Source organism: Globicephala melas, chromosome 18 (assembly GCF_963455315.2).
Source record: "Globicephala melas chromosome 18, mGloMel1.2, whole genome shotgun sequence".
In the NCBI taxonomy this organism is placed as follows: Eukaryota; Metazoa; Chordata; class Mammalia; order Artiodactyla; family Delphinidae; genus Globicephala; species Globicephala melas.
Genome location: NC_083331.1, coordinates 66,183,345 through 66,207,218, shown reverse-complemented (window position 1 = coordinate 66,207,218; position 23,874 = coordinate 66,183,345). Strand labels below are relative to the sequence as shown.

The following is a 23,874-nucleotide window of genomic DNA, read 5'->3' as shown; positions in this document are numbered from 1 at the left end:
GACCTTGTATTAGGTCACTAATTCGTTCCTGAGACTCCGAAGTTATTTGTTTGTAGAGTTAATGATTTTTAAGTTTATTACATTTTTCATTCTCATTTTTCTTGCAATTTAAAAACCTCTATTAAAATACTTAAGTGTAATATTCCTTCTTCATAGAGTAATTGTGATTATTGTCTTCTAATTAATATATGAGACAATACATAAACATAACTTTCAAAGAAAATTCAACTAATAGTTTATAACAGGAATGGAATTTTCTTATTAACATTGCCATTATTGGGTACCAGGGTCAATCCTTACAAATTCTAAGTAAATAAGTAGTGAATGATTAAAATGATATAATGCACTGTTGCTATGTTGACCTAGGTGGTTCTAAGTTTATTCCCATAGATGTCATTTAATATGTATAATTAAATTATTTTAGCATTTAGGTAATTTAATAAAATAATTTATACGTGTGTATCAATAAAGAGAACCGTAAATTATACATGTGAATGGTTTTAAGTAGATCCACTTAAACGCCTGTATTTGGTGTTAATGTGTTCAGAACTCTACCTGTGTTGTCCTTACATCTAGGATAGCTCCTACTCATCCTTTAGGATGTACTTATTTGGGACTTCCTTCAGGCAGCCTTTCCTGCCTCATCCAAAATCATAATGCTCTGGGCCTGAATCTTATGTTGTCTTTTCCTTGAGTCTGTCTACACCCACAAGACTGTAGCTGATTTATCTTGGAGTCCCCTGCACCTGCACTTTTTTTTTTTTTACTCTGGGCAGAGTTGGTTCCTGGCTACTTTGTGCTGCTATTCTTGGGCAGAAACCCGGAGACAAGCAGAATTGCCAACAATCTGCCCAGATTCTCTCCCCTCTTCCTGGACCAAACCCCACCTTCCCCATCTCATCTCATGGATGCACAACAAGAAAATGTAACTCCCTGGTAGCTATCCCTTTTCATTTAGCATCTTTCAATGACATAGAGTTTTCATACAATAAAGACTGATTTTTAAACAATCATCTCTTGTTTATGTACCTTTTTTTAAAAAAAATTTCACTCACTTCACTGGCTTTGTTTTTTAAAAAATTAGCTTGTTTTTGACAAAAAATTTACAAGTGTAAACGAAATTCACTAAAGCCCAGAAATGCACTCCTTTTTCTCAGGGCCTCATTCCTAGAGCAATTTCCAGACCTTTAAGGAAGTACTTTCAAACACTGTGAAATCAGGGAGAAAATATGACAGAGTACTGAACTCCCTGGGCGTTTAATCCTGTGGGCCTTGCCTCAGCTCCTGCACCCTTTGCAGGCCTCTGAGATGGGAGGCGTGGGTGGCTCAGGCAGCCTTCCTTCATGCCTCTGCCAGGCTCCAGGAGGAGCAGACTGCAGAAAGCGCCCTGGTCAAGATGTCTGAGGTCCAGGCTCAGCTCCACAACTGATTAGCTGCAGGACATTGGGTAAATCCACTAACTTCTGTGGTTTCATTTTCCCCTTCCTTAAAATGATACCATTGAACTAAATAATCTATCTGTTGCATTGCTAATAATGTTTTAGGCATCAGAATCTCTTCTTTGCATAGATCATCAATTCATACTCTAAATGAGAACGTAGAACTATTGCCCTTCTAAGATGGTTCAAATATGGAGGTTACTGGTGAGAAATATGGAGGTTACTGTCACTAGTTGGAGTGACACAGATTTCCCAGATATTGATTAGAAATTGTCTTTGCCTACAGTTTCTACATGCGTTTTTCCATTTAAATAATCTTAAAAACCCTATTTTCAGCATCTAGTTAGCTTCAAAGCTATTTGCTTTAATGGTAGCCAAAGAGACAAAGTAGGGGGACACCATTTTAGGTCAACGTGGCCTTGCCTGTACCAACACTTTAATCATCAAGCCCATCATGAGATGCAATGTACTCACCACTGGATGAAGTGGGGTTCCTGGAAACATAAATTGCATCTGCTGGGCAAGCATTGCTGCTGCAGTTTTTTGCTGGATCAAATTGTTCCTCCCGTTAATTTCGAGTTGAGTTTTTAAATGTGTCGGAGGGTGAAGATACTTGCAGTTCTCTCTTGAACAACGGCCCTGGAAGAAAGAGTTTTGGTCTTAGGACTGTCATAAGTAGCTTTCAACTCTGTGGTCAACCATTTCACAATCATTCCTTATATACGAAGGTGTGTATCTGTGTGTGTGCACATGCGTGCGCACGTATGTTGGAACATACAAGGGGTGAATCAGGCATTCGATGATTATCAGCCTCGCTCAGACCTGTTGAACAGAGAAGCGTCCTGAAATGTTGTTGTTTTTAGTGGATTCTAACTCTGACAAAAGACCCTAAGGAAACGTGACTGCTGAGAGTAACGTGGGACCCTTCTAGGCAGTGTGGGAGGCCATCAGAGGAGCATATTTATTGTGACTTATCAAAAGGAAGCTTTGAACTTGCTAAACGTTGGTTTGTGCTGGAGTGATAACAAAATGCGAATAATTATGCGCCACATTTGTGCAGCAGGGAAGGTAATCAGAAGGTCTTGAAATGTGTGCTCCAGGGTGGCTGAAGACACCCCGAAATCAAATGATTGAAGAAGAGGCGGTGGTAGAATAGGGCGGACATTTCTTAGTAACTGATGCACAGGTGAAATTTCCAGGCATGAACTCAGATGATCACCTGCAACAGAGCAGTTTGCTCTAATACACGAAAGCTGCAGCCCATGTCCCTGCCCCAGTCCCGTGACAGTTGTATAAAATTAAATGTCACAATATGAGGTAGTGAAGAGTGTTTACAGCTAAAGTAGCATCGGGATGTTAAAGTTGGCAAAGTGAAAAAAAAATTAATTAGGTGACAGGTGTGCCTAAAACCAGTCTTGAAGAGTAATCACAAATGGTAGTGTTTATACTGACTTCCCAAGTTTTCAAAACTACCAATTGAGAGAATCACGTTGATATGTGAAGTATGCAATTTCTGGAGAAAGAATAACGAACTGTGTTAACCAGTACGGGGATTGTCAGTCTCTAAAGAATTAGTCTTATTTGCAACCAAGAAAAGAGAATATGGGTTTGTTTACCAAATATAAAAGTAATTTTAAAAAGCAAGCTGGGTGGATCTGGGCAAACAAATTTGTTTATAGTCATCCTAATTCTAAACATCTGGAGTTCGCACGCTGCCCCCTGCTCATTTCAGCTGTACTTGTGGTGGCGCAGGCTCCCTCCCAAATGTCAGCCTCCTACACTGCCGTGGAGAAGGGCAGACAGGAGTCCTGGGCTCAGCCTGGTGCTCTGCACTCATCAACCCGTGTTAGCAGCATGAGAGGCTGTGCCGCCCTCTGTAGGGAGGACACAGAGGCGGGCACCGGGGACCCCAGAAGGAATTGGTCACGTTTCCGCTAAAGTTATTCTGTAACAATGGGCAAGGGCAGCATGTCTCCTTAGGCTCAAGTTCATATTGTCGATGTTTCATTCAGCATCCTAAGGGAGAAAACAGACATCTTGGGTCAAGTACTGGAAGGTCCACTGTTAAAATACTGGCAAACTGGACCCACAATTTAAAACAATCCACTTTGTTGTACACCTGAAACTAACACAACATTGTTAATCAACTGTACTCCAATACGAAATAAAAAGTTAAAAAAAAATAATCCAAGTCAAAGCAGTCTAGAAATCTCTTTCTCTCTCCATCTACTTCTGTCTGCAGATTTTTAAGGTAAAGTTTTAATCCTAACTTTACTTTGCTCATTGTTTTGTGATGTCCTAGGGTCCCTCCAGCCCTACCAACCTGCTTCAGGCATGTCTTATTTTACTTCTCTTTCTGTCCTCCCTTGACAATTGCCCAAGTCTCTGGATTTTCTAAAATAAAATCTCCAAGAAAGCATTCAGGTTGGGCCAGCTCCTAGAGCACAGGAGTATGACCAGCCTATGGACTGGCTGCCTTATGTCAGGTGTCCAAATACATTCTTATCATCTATTGTGGGAGGTGGTCACGGGACGTGGCTACTGCCCATCATCAGGGGTGGAGGAGAATTGAACAGAGTGACATTTCTTGTATAGAGGATAAGTCTCCCCAGGCTTCTCTCTGACAAGCTCAATTCAAACTCTCTTCAAACACAGTCAGTTCACTTGGAAGATGACACCCAGAGAGGCTCATGTATACAGGGTACACGTATGGGCCTCTGTGTACAAATGTACAAAGGGCCTCATGTGGGGGTTTGGGAAAACAAAGTTCCATAGAATGGAGTTGGAATTTGGGAAACATCCACACTTCTACCAGTTTGGCTATTCTATTTTGCTCGTTCATATAATTGTCAATTTGATCATTAGTCTTCTAATGTAATGCTTCAGGTAAAAATTTCGATGAGGCTAGAAAAATATGTTTTTTTTGTGAATGCTGTCATCTCTTGATACAACTGGGACTCTTAAGGAACTACATAAACTATTTTCAGCCAATGGAACATGATTTACAACATCGAATTAGTAATTTATTGATGGAACCTTCTTTTCCATGAGAATTAATACAATTTCCTACTGTTCTTACTTACACCCTTGGAGTGAGGTATATTACTGATTACCCATGTGCCAGACAATTTATACATGGTTATCTCATTTTCTCCTTATAACAGCTGTAATGATCCCTATTTTACAAAACAGCAAATGTACTCAGAAAGATCAAGAAACTTTCCAAAGGTTATATAATTGGTAAGTGGTAGGGCTGGATTTTAAATCTAGGTTTATCTGACTCAATTACCTCACTGTACTAACCTATTTATTAGCAACAGTTAAAAATCCAGGGAGGATAAAAATCTAGCATTCTCCTTCATAGAATAATAGGCTACTTAACACAATTTAAAATATAATAGAGGGCTTCCCTGGTGGCGCAGTGGTTGAGAGTCCGTCTGCCGATGCAGGGGACGCGGGTTCGTGCCCAGGTCCGGGAGGATCCCACATGCCGCGGAGCGGCTGGGCCCCTGAGCCATGGACGCTGAGCCTGCGCGTCTGGAGCCTGTGCTCCGGAACGGGAGAGGCCACAGCGGTGAGAGGCCCGCGTACCGCAAAAAAATAAAATAAAATAAATAAATAAAAAAAAATATATATATATATATAATAGAATATATATGAGGATTTGGGAGTGGAGAAAGATCACTTGCCTGGGTCTGTCTGTCGGAAGGGGGTCAGAGGAGTGGTTAGGCTTACAGGCTCTGGAGGCAGATGCCTGGGCACATAAGTTGGCTCTGCTTTTTCCTACCTTTGTAACTTCGAGCAGGTTACTTGAATTTCTTGTATATTGGTGTTTTCATCTATACAATGAAAATAATTATTGTGTTTTCCTCTAAAGGCTGTTGTAGGATTAGATGAGCTAATACAGGCACAAGGTGTAGAGAATGCCTGGCACGTAGTAAGCACTGGGGAAGCGTTGTCAGCATTACCAAAGAAAGAAAAGATATTTGTATGTCATTTTCTTTACAGTAAATGCAGGATTACAGATTTAGTTATGTTTTGATTGGCTTTTTGTTTCTTCTCTAGAGTAGCTTTTCATTTCAAAACATGATAAAAACAATCAGTACTTAATTATACTTATTCAAATATCTTATGTTTAAAATTATTTTCAAGTCTTCAGGATATTTCTGCAAGTATCCATATTTGAGGAGAGAGCCCTGGAACATAGTTCAGTCTAGCATCAATATTTTGAAGGGTGTTGCAGCACAGATGTATGAGGCATACAATTCAAAGCCTGGGAAACTCCAGGCAGCAGAATCTTAGTAAGGGATACTATAGGACTCTAAAATCCTAAAGGAAAACTTACTGTCAAAATATAACTATTTGACACAGTAAACAATTGGTAAGGAAGTTTCTGTTAGGGCGTAAGATCTGTCAGGATACACATCATCGCACAAAAACTGTTGATTATCAAAGCAAGTTGTCATAACCCTACGGGAGAGGGCAGTGAGCAGAAATGTGAAGCATCTTTGTATATCATTGTGAAACAAAACAGAAGTGTCAAAAATAGCGTCTCCCAATTTTAGTCCAAGAAATGAAGATGAAAATGTCTTGGGAAAGTCTTCCTGTGGCTGCTAGGATTGTTTTTTTTTTGTTTTATTTTAACTCTTCCTCCCTTGGTTAAACACTGTTTCCGAGAGATAAGAGAGGTGAGGGTCCAGCCCCTGGAGAAGGGGGCTGGCACAGCTTCTGTGGGATGGAGTGGGAGGGCACCATTCCAGAGTCTTTGTGAAGAATCTTCTAGAACTGGAAAATGGGAGCCCTGGAGGAGTCTAGGCAGATGGTCCCACACCAGCGTCTAATGTGGAGATTGCAGCGCTCAGGGGCTCCGCCCACCCCGGGTGGGATGCAGCAGGTTTAGAAATGACAGGTGGTCTGGATCACACTCACCATTGTTCTTGGTCTATTTCCGGGCTAGGGTCTCATTCCTTCCTTCATTCAACAAATATTGATTGAGACCTTGCTGTGTACCAGGTCTTGTGCTAAGTGCTAGTTAACTAAAGGTGAGTAAACACAGGATCTGCTGCCTCCCTGCCTGAAGCCTGCAATCAGGTGGTGAAGACGGATATTAGCCAAACAGTGACACAGATAAATGTATAATTACAAACTGTGGTCCCTGTTCTGGAGGAGAAGGCTGAGAGACAATGGTGGGAGAGGGTCAGAATTGAGACTGGTGGCAAAGGAGGGCTCTGAAGAAGTGACATATTTAAACTGAGACCTGAAGGATGAGAAGGAACTTGGCAAGGGAGTGAGTGAGGGCTAAAGTGTGTGTGTGTGTACGTGTGTGTGTGTGTGTGTGTGTGTGTGTGTATTTGTGTGTTGAGGGGGAGAATACAAAATGAGGACAAAAGGAAGAGGACGTGCTAGGAGAATGTACCATCTGGGGGCCTTCTTGAAGTTTCTCAAGGCTGGAATACAGAAGGGGGTGTGGGTTGCAGTGGGGGGATGATAAGAGATAAAACGGGAAGAAGTAGACTAGAGCCAGATAACAAAGAACTTTGGGAGTCAAGTTACGGGCTATGAACTTCATTGCCACTGAAAGTTTTGAAGCAGGAGAAGCGCAAGATCAGATTTATGTTTCACGCTACGTATAAAATCTTACCCTGATTATTAGATTTTGTATCTCTAATGTTGTTATGGTTTGCATTGTTTGGAATCCGCTTATTTAAAAACAATAACAGAATTCTGACGTAGTTTACATAGGATTTTTGCACTTCATTCTGCTTCCCAAAATAATCTCTACTCCAGGAAAATTTAGTTTAGGGAGGATGGTTAGAAGCAAGTGAGAATTTCAAGCTGAATTAAGTTTATTAAAATAAGCGACCATGAAAGATTCTAATGCAGAATACCCATGTTGATTCTTAACAGGATGAGGAAAGATGCTGAATAACTAATATGTACTTGTCAGAACACCAGATCGTAGCTATCGGAATTACATGGTCATTACATTGCATGACGTGGGAGAAAATAAATGCAGCTTTGGCTAAGAAAAAATTTCAGAATCAGGTTGGTGTGAGAAAGGAAAAGCGTAATTGGAAAATGAGGTTTTCCAATTGCTTATTTTAAAACCAGGAATATTTAGAGTCTTTTCCTAGTATGCTCCTAATTGAAAAAGTCAATTAAAATATGGAAGCAAAAAAGAAAACAGATTAATTAGGAGATTATTAAAGGGATTAACAATAGGAGTTTGGCCCATAGGAATAGCTAACAGACAACTATATCCCATTAGTTTTCCATGGGAAAAGCAATGGATTTTATATGATCTGCAATTCAAACTGACAATAGGCCCCTGCTGTACGACTCGGGGATAATTTAAATTGTTTCTTAGTGTGGGCCACGCCATTGATCAGCAGTCTCTACAAAGGCCCTTTTGGGAAATAATTCCAGTTGAGGCCCAGGGTCACAGCCTGATCCACTGAATTCCTCCTCTTCCCGTTGGGTCCTGGCTGCTCACTGCTTTCAGCATGTGATGATATTTTCAAGGGAGCAGGCCTGGCTGTGGAATGGAGAATCTGACTCTAAGACTGGGGGCAAATGGTATGCGTTCCCAAAGTGGCCTGCTGGGATGCTCTGAGTCCAGGAGCCTGCTTGGGAGGTCCATGGAAGCCACTGAAGAACCCCTCAGATTCCCTCGCGTTCCGCACGCGTGAAACCAACTTAGCGAAATCCTGATGTCCTGGAGTCACATTCCTGAAGCCTGTTCTATCTTGGAACCTTTCCTTGAGAAGCAGTTGAAACCAGTGGTAAAGGGAACAGTCTCTGGAACTGGACCACTTGGGCTCAAAATCCAGCTCTGCTGTTCTTGCCATGGGACCTTGTGGCCTCCAGTTGCCACATCTGTAAAATGGGGATAACAATAGTTCCCCCCTCATAGACTTGCGTAAGGATTAAGATTTAATGCATATACAGTGTTTGAGCAGTTCCTGGCACATAGTAAGCCCTCTGTAAGTTTTTATTATCCTCCTTCCCTGGTGGCACAGTGGTTAAAAATCCACCTGGCAATGCAGGGGACACAGGTTCGATCCCTGTTCTGGGAAGATCCCACATGCCGTGGAGCAGCTAAGCCCGTGCGCCACAACTACTGAGCCTGCGCTCTAGAGCCTGTGCGCTGCAACTACTGAAGCCCGCGTGCCGCAACTACTGAAGCCCGTGTGCCGCAACTACTGAAGCCTGCGCGCCTAGAGCCCACGCTCCGCAACAAGAGAAGCCACCGCAACGAGAAGCCCACACACTGCAACAAAGAGTAGACCCCGCTCACCACAGCTAGCGAAAGCCCACGCGCAGCAACGAAGACCCAATGCAGCCAAAAACCAAGCAAATAAATAAATAAATAAAATAAAAATAAAAACAACCTTGCTGATAACTAGTTCAGTTTCTGTATCACGGTGCTTCTCTCTGGCCTGTCTACCAAGCTCTTTAACACTATTCTTGTTCTCACAGTTAGCACCAGCCTTGGCCATTTCTCTCTTTGGAAGAACCTCAGATCTGTTTTTCTTTGATATCTGTCCTGCTGAAACTTGCCAGGCCTGATTAACATGGCATGACTAATGCAGAGTTTAAAGCAGCTATGCATTATAGTGGGGAAATCCTGGAATTCTGGTTGTGGCTTCATCCCTAAACGGTTAGATTAACTTTTGCAGATAATGTATAATATTCTGTGCCTCAGTTTTCTTATCTGTCAAATGGGGGTGATGATGTTCCCATATCTCAACTCTTTCCGATGTCTGTGAGAGCTCGAGAGACGGCCACAGTTGCTCTGAAAAAAGTCATAATTTGCTATACATTGTCAATTCTACATCTATTTCCCCCTTGAATGTTCCTAATCTAGTAAAAGGAGAAAGCCACATAAAGCGACAGTTACAGTGAAGGGTGACACCTGGGAGGTATGTTGGCAACAGTCCCAATATGTTATGAGAATTGTGAGCGGTCTGTGTGACAGGCGGGGCATGAAGTGCATCAGCAGACGTGGCAAATTAAGTCAAAATCGATTAAGTCTAGGAGGATCTATTAAGTACCTACAGTGGAAAATTCAGTCAAATAGACCACTGCTTTGGTCCCTGTGACATGTAAAGTGTTTAGCAGATGTTTTCTAAGTGACTAAACTGGCTGGGGGGGAATCAGATGCTCACAGCCTCAGTTTCCCTAGTTTCAAAATGTCTCAAGGTTTTTGAAAGTGGGAGAAAAAACCCAGAGGCCTTGGTTTGAGCAGGCGAGGTCCAGCCCTCTTCCCAAAGCTGGCGCTTTTCCCTTCCTTACAGGGAGCTGCGAATGCTTCTGAGTCTGCCCTCTCTAGGTTTGCATTTAGGGCAGCCTGTAATCCCCGGAGAGGCTGGAAGACCTTGGGGCCATCACCAGTGCTCTAGGAGCAGATCTGTGACTCATTATAGTCATGCCAATGTAACTGCCCTATTCCTTCAAGCACTATTGTGCTGTTAAGACCTAATTTGTGACCGTTTAAACAGATGAAACATAAAAATTAATAAATGGGGAGGAGAGGCAAAGAGGGTGAATTGTTTGCAGTTTGCCATTTCAGAGCACGTGTCAATTTTATTTTTTAATGGATTTGGCTGCCTGAGAAGTTTAATTAGTCAATCAATTAATTTGTTAACATTAAGACTCAAGTTTGTTTATTTATTTAGTTAGTTAGTTAGTTTTTGCGGTACGCGGGCCTCTCACTGTTGTGGCCTCTCCCGTTGTGGAGCACAGGCTCCGGACGCGCAGGCTCAGCGGCCATGGCTCACGGGCCCAGCTGCTCCGTGGCATGTGGGATCCTCCCAGACCGGGGCGCGAACCCGTGTCCCCTGCATCGGCAGGCGGACTCTCAACCACTGCGCCACCAGGGAAGCCCTCAAGTTTATTTTTTTATATATGTTTCAAAATGTACTGAGCGTGTCTCCTTCCCTTGCTTCTCCAATTATGTGAAGAATTCTTTTTCACTGTTTTTCTCTTCGACTTCTTTTCTCTGTCCTTGAGCCTGGGCAGTTTAAGTGTCTCAGACTACTGTGTCTTATGACTGGAAAGAGCTGTTTGTCAGTTTGATTGAGGCGCCAAGCCCTGTCTTTACTGGTAAGGATTATCCATCTTGTTAACTTTATATGTTAACTGAAAATGTGCCAGTTAAGAGAAATCAGTGAGACCAAAAATAGTCCCTCCATTTTCCAGAGATTTAAGGAAACTGATTTCCAAGCATCAGATGCTTCATTTCAAAATTATTTTATTTAGCTAAAAGATTAATATCTTCTGAGTCACAGAGGAACACTGGGCAGTGTGGATTGTGATAATGTACCGACATAACACAAAACCGGTCTAGCTGCTGTCTGACTTCAGAGTGTCCAGTTTCCTGACATCACGTTCATCCGTGTATGCGTGGCTATGGCCGTGGGTGAAACAGAAGCTCTATGCAATATTAATCTCACAGCATTAGGATGTTTCCTGTGTGGGGAGGGCAGGCCTTTCTGGTCTATGTCTTATACTTCTCAGTACAGAGACCCTCACACGGTGGGCACTCAGTGCACGTTATCGAATGACTGTCCTCCTCTCTCTCCTCCAGCAAATCACGTGCCGAGCCCTGTGATAGTAAATGGGCAGTCAAAACACAGAGTGAGCAATGCCACAATATGGGGGAATTCAAGGCGCTTTGTGAACACGTTGTAGGGAACTCTGCCTAGCTTAGGGGCCAGGGATGACTCTAGTGGAAGGCACATATCACGTCAGACTAAGATCTTTATCGGATTATGTAGTTGCGTATATGCGGAGGGAGGTGGGTAGGTAGGGAGTAAGGGTTGGCGATTTGGACAATTAAAACGAGCCAGACTACTTCATGACCACTCTGCGGGGGCGGTCAAGTTCCCGAAGCCTTATAAAGGCCTTCACACGGCACCTGAAACAAAGCAAATGCTTAGGAAATATTGGCTGCTGTTGTTTTTATCATCAGCTGATCAGTATGTTCAGAAGCTGGTCATTTTCCAAATAAGTGAAATCTAGCCCAAGACACAAACTTTGTTTTACACTTTCTGTTATTGTACAGTCTCTTTCAGTCTGAGTTGAAAACCACGTGGTCAATCACCTACCCCCCCCCCCCCCCACCATAGGGAACTTCCTGGAATTCGGACACTGGCAGACAATCAGCCTTAAAGGCTGACATTTACTGGTATAAATACCTCGGTTCCACTTAGAAGATAGCCACAGTCCCAAGCCTGTGGCCTGTCAGGTGTTTTCCCCACTTCTCTGGTCACTCTGGCCCCTTCCCCCAGATCCTACCACCTCCCCCTCCTGGCACAGCAAGGGGGGGCCTCCCTGACCCAGGTCACTGCCCTGGGAGGTATTTATATTACAAGATTTTGCATATCGCACCTCATTATAAATATACTTGTGACAAGGCCAGAGTGCCCTGGTTGTTGGTGTCAAGCTGGGTAAGGCTTCCAGGAGGAGGTGGGAGAAGGGGTGGGTGAGGTATGGATGGGGCATTGGGAAGGGGGGGTGGGCAGGAAGGGGAGGAAGATGGGGAAAAAGACCAAGAAAACAGGGCCAATCAGGTGAAGAAGCGCTGGAAGGAGATGGAAGGGTAGAGTGTCCTTTTCAGGGTGCATTCAGTTTTAGTAACAAAGAAAAGCACATTCCTCTTGGGCTGGTGTGTATTACTCGCTGCCTTGAGACTGACCTGCAAACTGAGCAGCTGCAGGAGGAAGCTGCACTTGATTCAAGAAACCCAGCCTGGGGAGGTATGGGCGGGCGTGGCCCCTGCGTCACTGCAGGGCCAGTTCTGCACCGCTTCGGGGAGGATCAGAGCAGAGGTGAGGGCTTTAGCGTCTGTCTCCTGAGGGCAGGAGCTGTGGACCTCCATTCCTTTATTCATTCAGCAAACATTGTGGAGCATCTGCTCGAGGCCAGAAACTGGGGTGGAATTGCGCACAGGGTACTGAGATGTGATCTTACCCTCAATAAAAATAGCAAAGACTTACATAATAGTGCACATATCACGTACCAGGAGTTTCTAAGTGCTTTTGGTACATCACACTCTCATCTTCAATACAAGTGCTTAACAGAGGAACCGTTAATATTCTCATTTTATGGGATAAAAGGGAGGCACAGAGAGGGGAAGTGACTTCCCAGAGTCACACAAGTAGTCAGTGGCAGAGCTGGGCATCTGACCCAGGCCGGATGGCAGCCTGTGCTGTTGACCCTCTGAAGAGCCATTTTTCAGAAACTGAAAATCCCATGCAACGTTCCTGTTACACCTTAGAAAGCATTCTTCACACATGATATCTTATTACAGCTTCACAACATTCTTGTCATATATTACTGCAATTTAAAGGGAAGGAAAGTGAAGCTCCGAGAGATCTGAAGATACTTTCCAAGGCCAAGTTGCCAAAGTCTACCAGGCTGAATTCTGGGCCCCATTACTAAAAAGCGTGCCCTCCCCTGCCCCTTGCTGTCAGGGGGGGGAAGCTGCAGGGTAACATACAAAAGATTTGTTCAGAGCAGAGTGGACCCCTTGCATAATAATGAACTAAATTAGGGAGGTGACACGGGACGATTGTGTCGTGGGTTGAATTGTGTCTTCCTGGAGAGATGGGTTGATGTCTTAAGCCCCACTTCCTTGGAATGTGACCTTATTTGGAGATAGGGTCTTTTATAGAGGTAATTAGGTTAAGATAAGGTCATCTAGGTGGGCTTTAATCCAACATGACTGGTGTCCTTATAAAAAGGGAAAATTTAGACACAGGGACAGACAATGTGAAGAGACACAGGAAAAAGATGGCTATCTCTAACCCACAGAACGTCTGCGGCTGCCAGAAGCTGGGAGAGGGGCCTGGCACAGTTCCTTCCCTAGACCTTTAGAGGAAGCATGGCCCTGCTGACACCTTGGTTTCAGACTCTGAGCTTCCAAAACTGTGAGAGAATAAACTTCTGTTGTTCTAACCCACCTGATTTGTGGTACTTGTTACAGCAGCCTTGGAAACAAGTACAATCACTTATAAGAAATGCTAGATGATGGTTTTTTTCATGAGATTGAGGCTACAACCAGCAAAACACTATGCTATCTTCTGACACAAAGATTTGGTTCTGCGAATGGGTATTCTAATTCTTTTCGCGAACTCAAGTAACAAGATCCCCTTGTCTTATCAAAAACAAACTACAACAACTCCCAAATCCTTAACAAGTACAATGATTTTCTGCAAATGAAATTTTGTCAGCTTAAACACTATTAGATTTTTCACATGGCAGATTTAATAGGAGAGATTTATTTTAGTAAAAGACAAAATGTTTCACTAAAGAACTTATTAGTAATGCATAAAGGCCTACTGAGTCTCTGAAGATCCCATTTTCAAAGAGAAACGTTGGGATAATTTTTATGTCCTGATTACAGAGAAAGGCTCGATGAAGATTGTCCTCGATATTAAATTTGTATGGAGGAGGCAGATGGGGGAAGGGAGAGGAATCAGTCAAGCAGGAGGGAAGTCAAAGAAAGTGTGTAAGTTTGGCCAGCATTTTGAAGTTGCTTTTAAAAAGGTTGATATGCGTTTCTGGGAAGTGAGGCCACCTTCACAGGTACTTGGATGTACCAAGCAACGATGTTAGAGGACGGGGTGCAAGGACGAAGCCCGCCGACTCCAGCCCAGGTCTGTCCTACTCCCTCCCTGCTGACCGCCTCACCTATTCATTCTCTCCCAGGCTCCCAGGACAAATCCTAAACTGAGGCTGGCTGTTTGCCCCTGGCGGATACCAAGTCAGGACCCCTGTTTTGATGGCTAGACGACTGCTCTGTGCTACGTCCCAACTTTCTGCTTTCCTCTTCACCTTGTCTGCCTAGTGGGTGTCCCAGTGGGTACCACAGGGTTTCTCTCTTCACTTCCAAGTTCAAGAGCTGAGAAACTGCCTCACTCCAGGCTCCCTCCTCAGGCTGGGTCTGTGACCCACTGGGGGACAGCTGCTACCCCCCTGCAAACCCACCAAGGATCATCTACCTGGATTTGTCCTCTCTGTCACCCACCCTCAGCTGACACCCTGCTTATTTTTCTCAGACTTCCTGCTGCTGAATATTTCTCTGGGATGCACCTAGAAGGGTGGACACACAGTCAGTGGCTCAGCCAGCATCTCTTTGGTCCAGGGGGCAGAACTGGCTCCAGATTCTGGAGCCCCTCTGGTCAGATTCAGCCAAACACTGAGGTATGACATTATTCCCTTTCCCTCTTAGGACTGTTTGTGGAGGAAGTGTTGTCCCTCAGCAAATCCCAGTGTTCCCCATTAGTGGCTACAGGTTGGATACTTAAGCTCCTCATAGCCCAGCAACTGCGGGTCAAATTTATTTATAAACTGAATCAATCCATTATTAGAGGGTCCAGTGTTTTGTGTTGCTGTTGTTTTTTAAGAGAATTACATATATGGTAATAATACTTGGTAACATTAGTTGAGTACAAATAAATACTGATATTATTATTATTATTGACTACTACTACTACTACTACTACTTATTATTATTATTATTTTGCGGTACACGGGGCTTTCACTGTTGTGGCCTCTCCCGTTGCGGAGCACAGGCTCCGGAGGCGCAGGCTCAGCGGCCATGGCTCACGGGCCCAGCCGCTCCGCGGCATGTGGGATCTTCCCGGACCGGGGCACGAACCCGTGTCCCCTGCATCGGCAGGCAGACTCTCAACCACTGCGCCACCAGGGAAGCCCTGACTACTTATTATTAAATACATACTAGGCACTGTGCTAAGTGTTTCACCTACATTGTCTCAGGCAAGCCTATCAGAAGGGGAGGTGCTATTAATATCTCCATTTGATACATGAGAGAACCGAGACCTGGCTAGATTAACCACCTTGTCCCAGGTCATACAAGGAGCAAAAGACAGAACCAGGGTTTCCACAAGGTTACTCCTGAGCCACTGCTCTTGGTCCCTCTGCTTCTTTCACATGTTCATATACTTCAGTGACATTTACTGAATGCTTACGATGTGCCAGGTAGGGTGCTAAGAGCTTTACAGGAATGACCTTGTTAGTGTTCATTATAAGCCTCTAGGGTAACTCTTATTTTAATCCCCATTTTGCAAAAGTGGAAACCAAGGCTCAGAGAGGTTAAGTAACCTTCCCAAGGCCACACAGCAAATAAGGGGAAGATCCAAGATTTGAACCGATCCAACCTGGCTCAGCCAAAACTGCCATGCTCCGAGAATATAAATTATTAATTCCAACGATATGCCTGGTACTGTGCTAGGCCTAAGTGGATACAAAGATGAAAAATAAATTGTTCCTAACTTTAAGACACTCTAGATACATAGATCTACAATGCATATACACATGAATGGAAGAAAGGGAAGAAACCATAGTAACGAGTAATATTTGAGTTTAATATTAGCTGAAAGGATCCATGTAGTGTCTCATAAATCAGGCATTCTTACAAATCCAATTAAAGTGATTGAGGACATTTAATAAATATGGTTGAATTTTAACACATCGAACTAATAACTGAGGGGAACAACCGAAGTAGACCCCTGCCAGCACATCTGCAGGTCTCAGGGCAGAAGGAGGCACCGCTAGCAGCCCTAGGGACTACCCCGTTTGGGGAGAGCACAAGGTTTCAGAATCTGCATGTGACGCACCTGGATATCAGGGAGATAAATGGATTATGCATATATCAAACCATAGTTCAAGACTAACGCGCGTACGTTTTAGGCACGCGTCTGTGCTTTGCTTATTGAAAAGGCCTAAAGCCCCGGATGAGGGCAGTTCCCCAGGAATAGTCGGTGGAGGTTGGGGCACTCTGCACCTCCCTGGGTGACCCCAGCGTGGAACGTCTGCCTGGCCTGGCATGGCAGAGTTGAGCAGGGCAGAGTTGACACTTTGTGGGATCCACTGGGAGTACATGCAGTTGTGAGCTGTTTTTATAGGACTGGTATTTTGTTCATTTTTATCTACTCAGTTTCACCTGGTCACTTCTGTGATCCTAAGGACAGGGGAGCAGGGCAAGGCACACAGCCCAGGGACTCTCACAGGACCACCCGGGATTGAACCTGTGTCTGGTGCCTCATCTCTTCCCAAAGCCCCACGTCTCCCATGTGGAGTCATCTGGCCCTGGATACACATCCACTCCATCTCCTGCATTGTCCCTCCCTTTCCATCCCACTGCCTCCGTCAGGCCAGTGAAGCATCGGATGTGGCCCGATGCTGATGCGAGACCACTCACCGACTTCCCTTCCTGCAGCGCCCTGCCCTTCGCTCACTTGCCAAACGCTTGTCTACTGTGTGCCAGGAAGCGCTCTAGGAACAGAGGCTGTATCAGTAACACAACTCACAGATACCCTGTCCTCATGGAGCTCAGCTTCTACTTAGGGCAGACAGGCAATGAGCCGTACGTAGCATAAAAATGAGGAAATCACAGGGTTGAATGTGTCGAGTTCTATGGGGGAAGAAAGGGTGAGATAAGTTGGATGAGGGGGACTGAAGTGGGGTGCATTGCCCTGTTAAATTCAGTAGGCAGGGTCAGCCTTCCTGAGAAGGTAATTTTGGAGCAAAGACTTGAAGGAGGTAGACAGTTGGGCCTGGCCTGACTGAGGAAGCTCACTTCAGGTGCAGAGAACAACCAGTGCAAATGCCCCAAGAAGGAAGTGTGCCTGGAGTGTCTGAAGCTAATGCACCTGGAGGGGTTCCAGGAGGCCAGAGGCCCTGGGCACCCAGAGGCAGGGCAGAGTTGTAAAGGAGGTCAGAGATGCAACAGGGTCATGCTGGGCCCTGTAGGCCACTTTAAGGCCTTTGTTTACTTTGAAGGAGATGGGGGTTTTGAGCAGAGGAGTGACATGATCTGACGGCTATTTTAGAAGGGTTGCCCTGGCTGCTGTGTTGAGGATAGACAGTGGGGGCCAGAGGCACAGTGAAACCAGTTATGCTGCACAGTCGTCCGGGGGAGGGACTGTGATGGTTTAGGCCAGGCTGGTGGCAAAGGAGGTGGTGAGAAGTGATGGCTTCTGGTGATATTTTGAAAGTAGATCCAACAGGATTTCCTGACATGCTGGATATAGAGTATGAAAGAGATCAGGGTAGGGTTTGGGGATGACCTACCGGAAAGGTGGAATTGATGTCATCTGAGATGCAGAAAGGCATGGATCAAGCCAGTATTGGGGAAATCACAGGAGCTGTTTTTGGACATACTGAGTTTGAGATGTTTATAGCATATCGAAGTAGGCATGTCAAGGAGGCAACTGGATATAGGACTCTCAAGTTCAAGAGAGAGGTGTGGGGTGGAGATGTACATTTGGAAGGGCTGGGCATCTGAAAGGTATTGACAGCCATGAATGCCCCTCCTCAGTTATGGCCCTGGCTGCACCATTCTCCCTCTGAGAACCTCATGGAACACCATTCCTTCCTGAATCACATCCCGATGTCCTTATCTGTGAGCAAGGCCTCCCATGTTGTCAGAGAGCGAGCTTCCTTTCCAGTCTCACCCCTGCTGCTCTCCTTTCTTGCAGCCTAGAGCCACATGCAGCGGGAGCTGGGACACCTGAGTCCCCATTGCCTCCCTTGTTCCTCTGTGACTTTGCTGAAGCTGTGTCCCCTCCTTTCTTTTCTTTCCTTTTTCAAATTGTTCAAATTCCACTTCCCCTCCAAGGCCCAGTTTAACTGACCTTCCTCCATGTGCATCATTCTCCAGCCTCTTTACTTTTGTGTTGCCTGCCCTGGGCTGTTTTAGCAGCCTGCACCGCTCGGGGGTACATCACACCTTATGCCTGTTCTTATCATCAGGATTCTCAGGACCAATCTCAGGTCTTATTGTAAGTTTCTCCTGAGCAGAAGTGCTCTCATTTGCCTCAGAATAGCCAAAATGTAGAGCCCAGTGCCCGGCAGAGGCAGAGCTTGTACACCATCAACGTTTGCTTAACAAATGAACCTTGGGGAGACATGGATTTTTGCAAGACAAGACCCTGTATACCTTGCGGGATGAGACCTAGGGGACAAACAAGTATAACTTGAAGACGATTTTCACTGATTTAGAGGCCGCTTTGTCCCACTTAAGGATTCTTAAATAGTACAAATACATAATGGAATCTAATAAAAGCGTATAGAGTAGGCTTCTTTTTTTTCCACAAGGACAAAAATACTATTGCAAGTTAGTTTTAAAATGACTGAATGTGTTCCCTAAAATGAAAATACCAACAAGTATGTGAATTCTTACTTTTACCAATAACACAAACAACTACATATTAATAGAAATGATTTACATATATAAAAATTTCACAAAGGTTTGCTATATGTCAGACATTTTACATACCTTGACCCTGATTCTCACCACAACCCTGGAATTTTGTATCCTTATCTTCCTGTTACCTATTGAGTGAATTGAGAGAAGTAACTCATCTACGTTATATAGCTTGTCGGTGGTCACAGAGCTAGCAGGTGGTAGAGTCAGGATTCTAACTTAACTGTCTTGAAAGCCAAGGGCAAAATTCCTTGCATCCTGTCATCTGACCTCCTCCCTTCCACCTAGAAGCCCTCAGACCTACAGTTTCTGAGCTCAGTGTCCAAGCTGCTGATTGTCTTAGTAGAGGAAAAATATCATGGCATGATGCTTCCAATAATCACGTTCTTAGACAGAGTTCACTACCATTTCCAGACATTCATTCACTCAATGCATATTTCATGAGCACCTCCCTCCTCTGTGTCAGCCACTGTTCTCAGCAAGGGAGAGGGAATAATGAGAAAAACAGGCAAAAGTTCCTACCCTCAATGGAGCTTACATTTAATGAGGGAAGACAGACACTAAACAAGATCAATAAGTAAAATCTATAGTGAGTGTGATGGGGATAAGGGCTATGCAGAAAAAGAAACCTAAGTGAGATAGGAAGTGTGTGGCTGGGGGACTTGGTGGTTTTTGTTAGCATGACTGCAGGAGGTCTCAGTGAGAAGCTGCCAGTTGAGACCAGGGGAACAAGCCAGGGGAACAAGCCTGGTAGATTCTGGTAAGAGGAGGCAGGAAGTTCAATGGTCCGGAGGCAGGAGTGTGCCTAGAGTATTCTAGAATAGCAACCAAGGCAATGTGGCTGGAGCAGAGTTTGCAATAGCAGTAACTAAGATGGGAGACGTGAGGAGGGTGAAGTGACCAGAGCATGGTGACCAGGCTCATCAGGACTTTGGCTTTTACTCTGATTGAGGTGCAAAATCAATGGCGGGTTAATGCACTGGGCGATACTACCAGAGGTTTCCACGCTCTTCACGTATTTTTAGAATGTATTAGCAACTTTAATAAATTATGAGGAAGTGCATTTTGTCAGCCTTCCAATCACTAAATATTGCTGATCTCACGCAGAGCTCCATATAGCACTGCCCTTGTGACCGGGAGCAAAGCAGGGAGAGCACAGAAGGCTTAAATGCAAGAGGCCCAGATATGGGGCGGGTGGGGAGGGGGGACCTATCTCCAGCCCCCAGACCTTTCCCACTGTCTTCCTTGAAAGGAAATGGGTGGCGATCCCCACAGTCTCCGTCTCAGTCTTAACAGCTAAACTGCTGGGAACAGATCAGGCCGTCTTCACTCCCGGCTCTTGGAGCTGAGCTGCGGGATAAAGCCATCCATCAACAGCCCGCAGATGCACCTCTAAGAAGAACAGCAGTGACACGTGCACCTATGCTTCTCTTCTATGAATCAATTTTTCAAGTTACTGCCTAGGATGGCTCATTTCTAGATTGTCCTCACGTGCCATAGGGATTTGAAAATTAAAAACTTTTCAATGTTTCAACTCAACACTAAGAGCTAGTTCTTGGTCATAATTAGTTGGTTCCATTCGAATTAGTACTGGGTAGCAGCTCTTATCCTCTCTTCAGAGAAATAACAAGATCAAGATCGGCACAGAGAAGAATGACCTGTAATGACCGATGGGGCAGGTTATGCAGAAGGACTATTGGTGCCTGGGAGCTCACGGGAAGGGGCTTCACCAAGATGTGCGGGCCTAGGAAGGCACTATGGGCGGAGGATGGACGGACCCCAACCCGTCACTACCCGCCTAATAGCATCTCAGCACTGGCTTAATTCCGCCAGCTTTTCAGGAACCTCAGAAGCAAACAAGGAGAGCTTCTGAGTGACCACCAACATGCACACGGTTAAAAAAGAGTCATTTCTAGGACACAAAAGCCATTTCAAGAAATTGATCAACAGCTTTTTCCAAGTAGTGCAATCACAGCTTGCTATTTTTGCATTTCTGAAAACTTTTCCTTTCCTTTGAACTAAAAAATAAAATCCCATAAAGAATAGCTAGAAAGCAAAGCTTCAGTATGTGAGCTGACTTGTTCTCTTAAAGTTAATTGTAAAACGTTATTAAAAATTTGGGAAGTATGGGGCTTCCCTGGTGGCGCAGTGGTTAAGAGTCCGCCTGCCGATGCAGGGGACGCGGGTTCGTGTCCCGGTCCAGGAGGATCCCACATGCCACGGAGCGGCTGGGCCCGTGAGCCATGGCCGCTGAGCCTGCGCGTCCGGAGCCTGTGCTCCACAACGGGAGAGGCCACAGCGGTGAGAGGCCCGCGTACCGCAAAAAAAAAAAAAGAAAAATTTGGGAAGTATGGGGGATGGGAATCACTCTTAAGAGCACCATGCTCTCATAATTATTACTGTCTGAGGGCTCCCTTTTGATGTTTTCCCTATTTTCATATAGTTATAATCTTGCTGACCAAATCATTTCATATCCTGATGGTGCTCACTGAGCCTATCATTAGTGTGTTTGTTCCTCTCTGCTGATGGGGAGTTTCATTTATGATGCCTGCTTTATATTACCCTGAAAGGAGGTAGCACAATTAACTTAACTATTTCTCTCCTTTTTTAAAAAATTTTTTTAATTTATTTTTTATTTCTCTCCTTTTGATACAGTTTTGCACTTTCATAAATAATTTTGTGACAAGCATTTTCACATGCATAGTCATCCTCCCTGCCCTGTTTTTCTTTCTTCAGATTAAGTGGAATTATTGGATTAAAGAGGATGGATTTTTGCATGGCTTAATATATCTTGAATCAGCGTATTTTTAAGTGAAATCTTATCTGAGCACTCAGCATATCTAGATGTTTTTCTCAAGAACTAATCATATTACACTGATTTTTATCAGACAATGAGCATATGTTTTTCTTTTTGCCTCAACTGGCAGGAAACTCAGAGCTAAAGTTCAAATCCAATAATGAGTTCATCTCAGGTGACCTGTAATAGTTTCTTTTGGATTGATATTCTACTTTGTTGTCCCTTTGAAAAACAGTGATGCTGAATTCTTAAAGTTCCCTCAGGTTCCTTTTAGAAACAGGGTGGTTATAAAGCTCACTCACGTACGCACGCAAACACACATACAAATGTGCCTTTATTGTACCTTAACACACAACTTCTTTATGTAATCAGCATTATAAAATCCAAATTCTTGGAACTGGAATCTGTGAGATGATCTAGTGCAATCCCCTCCTTTTACAGTAGAGACACTGGACTAGAGAGAGAACATGACCCGTCTGGGATCCCAGAACTCCCTGCAGCTAGAGCCAGGGTTAATGAGAACCCAGGCCTTTTCATGCCCGATCTGAGCCCTGAGCAAAGCGCGAGGAACTGCCTGTTGATTGGCTGTACCTTACACCTTGACACTCTTGCCAGGGGCTCAGTCGTAAGCGCCTCTTTCCATCTCTCTCTCTCTTCCTTTTGCCACCATTTCTCATTGCCACCATCCTCTGTGAGGCACGTGTTATTTCATTCCTAGAGCCCCGATTCTGCCCACTCTGGTCCATCTCACACACTGTCACCGTATTAGTTTGCTAGGGCTGCCTTAACAAAGTGCAGATGGGGAGGCTCACACCACAGAGATTCATTGTCTCCAGTTCCAGAGGCTAGAAGTCCGAAGCCAAGGTGTTGGCAGGGCCACGCTCCCTCTGAGGGCTCCAGGGGAGGATCTGTTCCAGGCCTCTCTCCTTGGTTCGTAGATGCCTGTCTTCTCCCTGTGTCTCTGTGCATTGTCTTCCCTGTATGCATATCTCTGTGTCCAAGTTTCCCCTTTTAATAAGAACACTAGTCACATTGAATTAGGGCCCACCCTAATGACCTTGCTTTCTCTTGATCACCACCGTGAGGACCTTCTCTCCAAACAAGGCCACATTCTGAGACACGGAGGGCTTGGACTTCAACATAGGACTTGGGCAGGGGTAGCGGTGGGGTGGAGTGAACGGGTGGAGGCGGGATGCAATCCAACCTGGAACAGTCGCAAAGGTCTTTTTTCCCCAAGTTTTCATCTCCCTGCTCAAAATCCTTCATGGTCCTGACTTGCCAAATTAATTCTAAATTCCTCACTTTGGCGTTCCAGTTGTCCCTTGACCCAGTTTTGACATATCGTTGTTATTTCATCTCCCCACATGCCCCATATTCCTCTACACTGCAGTCCAACTGCATTACTCTCAGATTGCAAACACCCCACACTCTCCTGCCCCCAAGCTCACTCTCACGCAGCTCTTTCTGCCTCAAATGCCCTGTTCCCCCACCTCCCAGGCCCGTCTCAGGCGCCCTCCTGTCCGCTGAGCCTTCCTTGTCCCCCACAGACATGTCTCTTCCTCCTTCAGGGCTTTGCTTCATGTATCTTGTTGGCAGTTAAGGATTATGACTATTGTATTACAGTCACTTGTGTGTTCCCTCCTGCTAAACTGTATCCCTCTTAAGCGTAGGAACTTATCCATCCTTGCATCTTCCCAGTGTCTTTTCTTTTCCAACTTCCCCCAAAGTGGTTGCTGGTACCTCTGATGAAAACATAGCTGGCAAAAGATATATGTACTCTTCTGCAGAGAGCAATAGTAACATGTCAGGTCATCTAAGACAGCTCCTCTGTAACAGTGTGCAGACTCAGCATGATGGATATAATAGACAGCGGAATAAATAAAATAACGGTTGGATGTAAAATCTAAGATTGTTGGTATGTGGGCATGGCTGGTGTTGAATGGGAGATTATTTTTACTAGGAAATTCCCTTTGTCCTCATCATTTTCCCCTCCCAATAGAAAATTCCATGAAGTTTATTTCTGAAGAAAAGTAAATATCCAGATGGCCAGAGCAATGACCTTTCTCTAACGGAGGGGATGGATTTGTCATCCGGCCAAATGTTTGAGATTCTTCCACCGGCACGCATAATTGCGAGAGATGTGTTAATTACCCTTACGTGACAGCTGGTGGGACTTCCTAGACAAACTCTGAGAGGAGTATTGATCTGGAGTCGTTGTCAGTGACTGTGCTGTGGTGATATAAAGGTAAGGTCCTAACAACAGTTTCTGAATGGGCAGGTCAATGTTCAGGTTCTCTATGAAGTGGAGCCTGCAGGCATTAGGGCAGCTGGCCAGTGCTCGTCAGGAAACAAAAGCACCAGTGTAGCTCTTCAAATGACATCTGAATGAGTGGCACAGGCAA

General features: G+C 44.7%; 1 protein-coding gene across 8 annotated transcripts in view; it reads right to left on the bottom strand.

The window, feature by feature from the left end:
- MBNL2 (muscleblind like splicing regulator 2) overlaps positions 1–23,874 on the bottom strand; it is a 152,488-nt gene that overhangs the window by 52,012 nt on the left and 76,602 nt on the right. For all 8 annotated transcript variants that reach the window (XM_030856873.2, XM_060288236.1, XM_030856875.2 and 5 more), the window contains exon 3: positions 1,914–2,078. In XM_030856873.2, the coding sequence (XP_030712733.1) occupies positions 1,914–2,078 (165 nt within the window). The remainder of the gene's footprint in view (positions 1–1,913; positions 2,079–23,874) is intronic.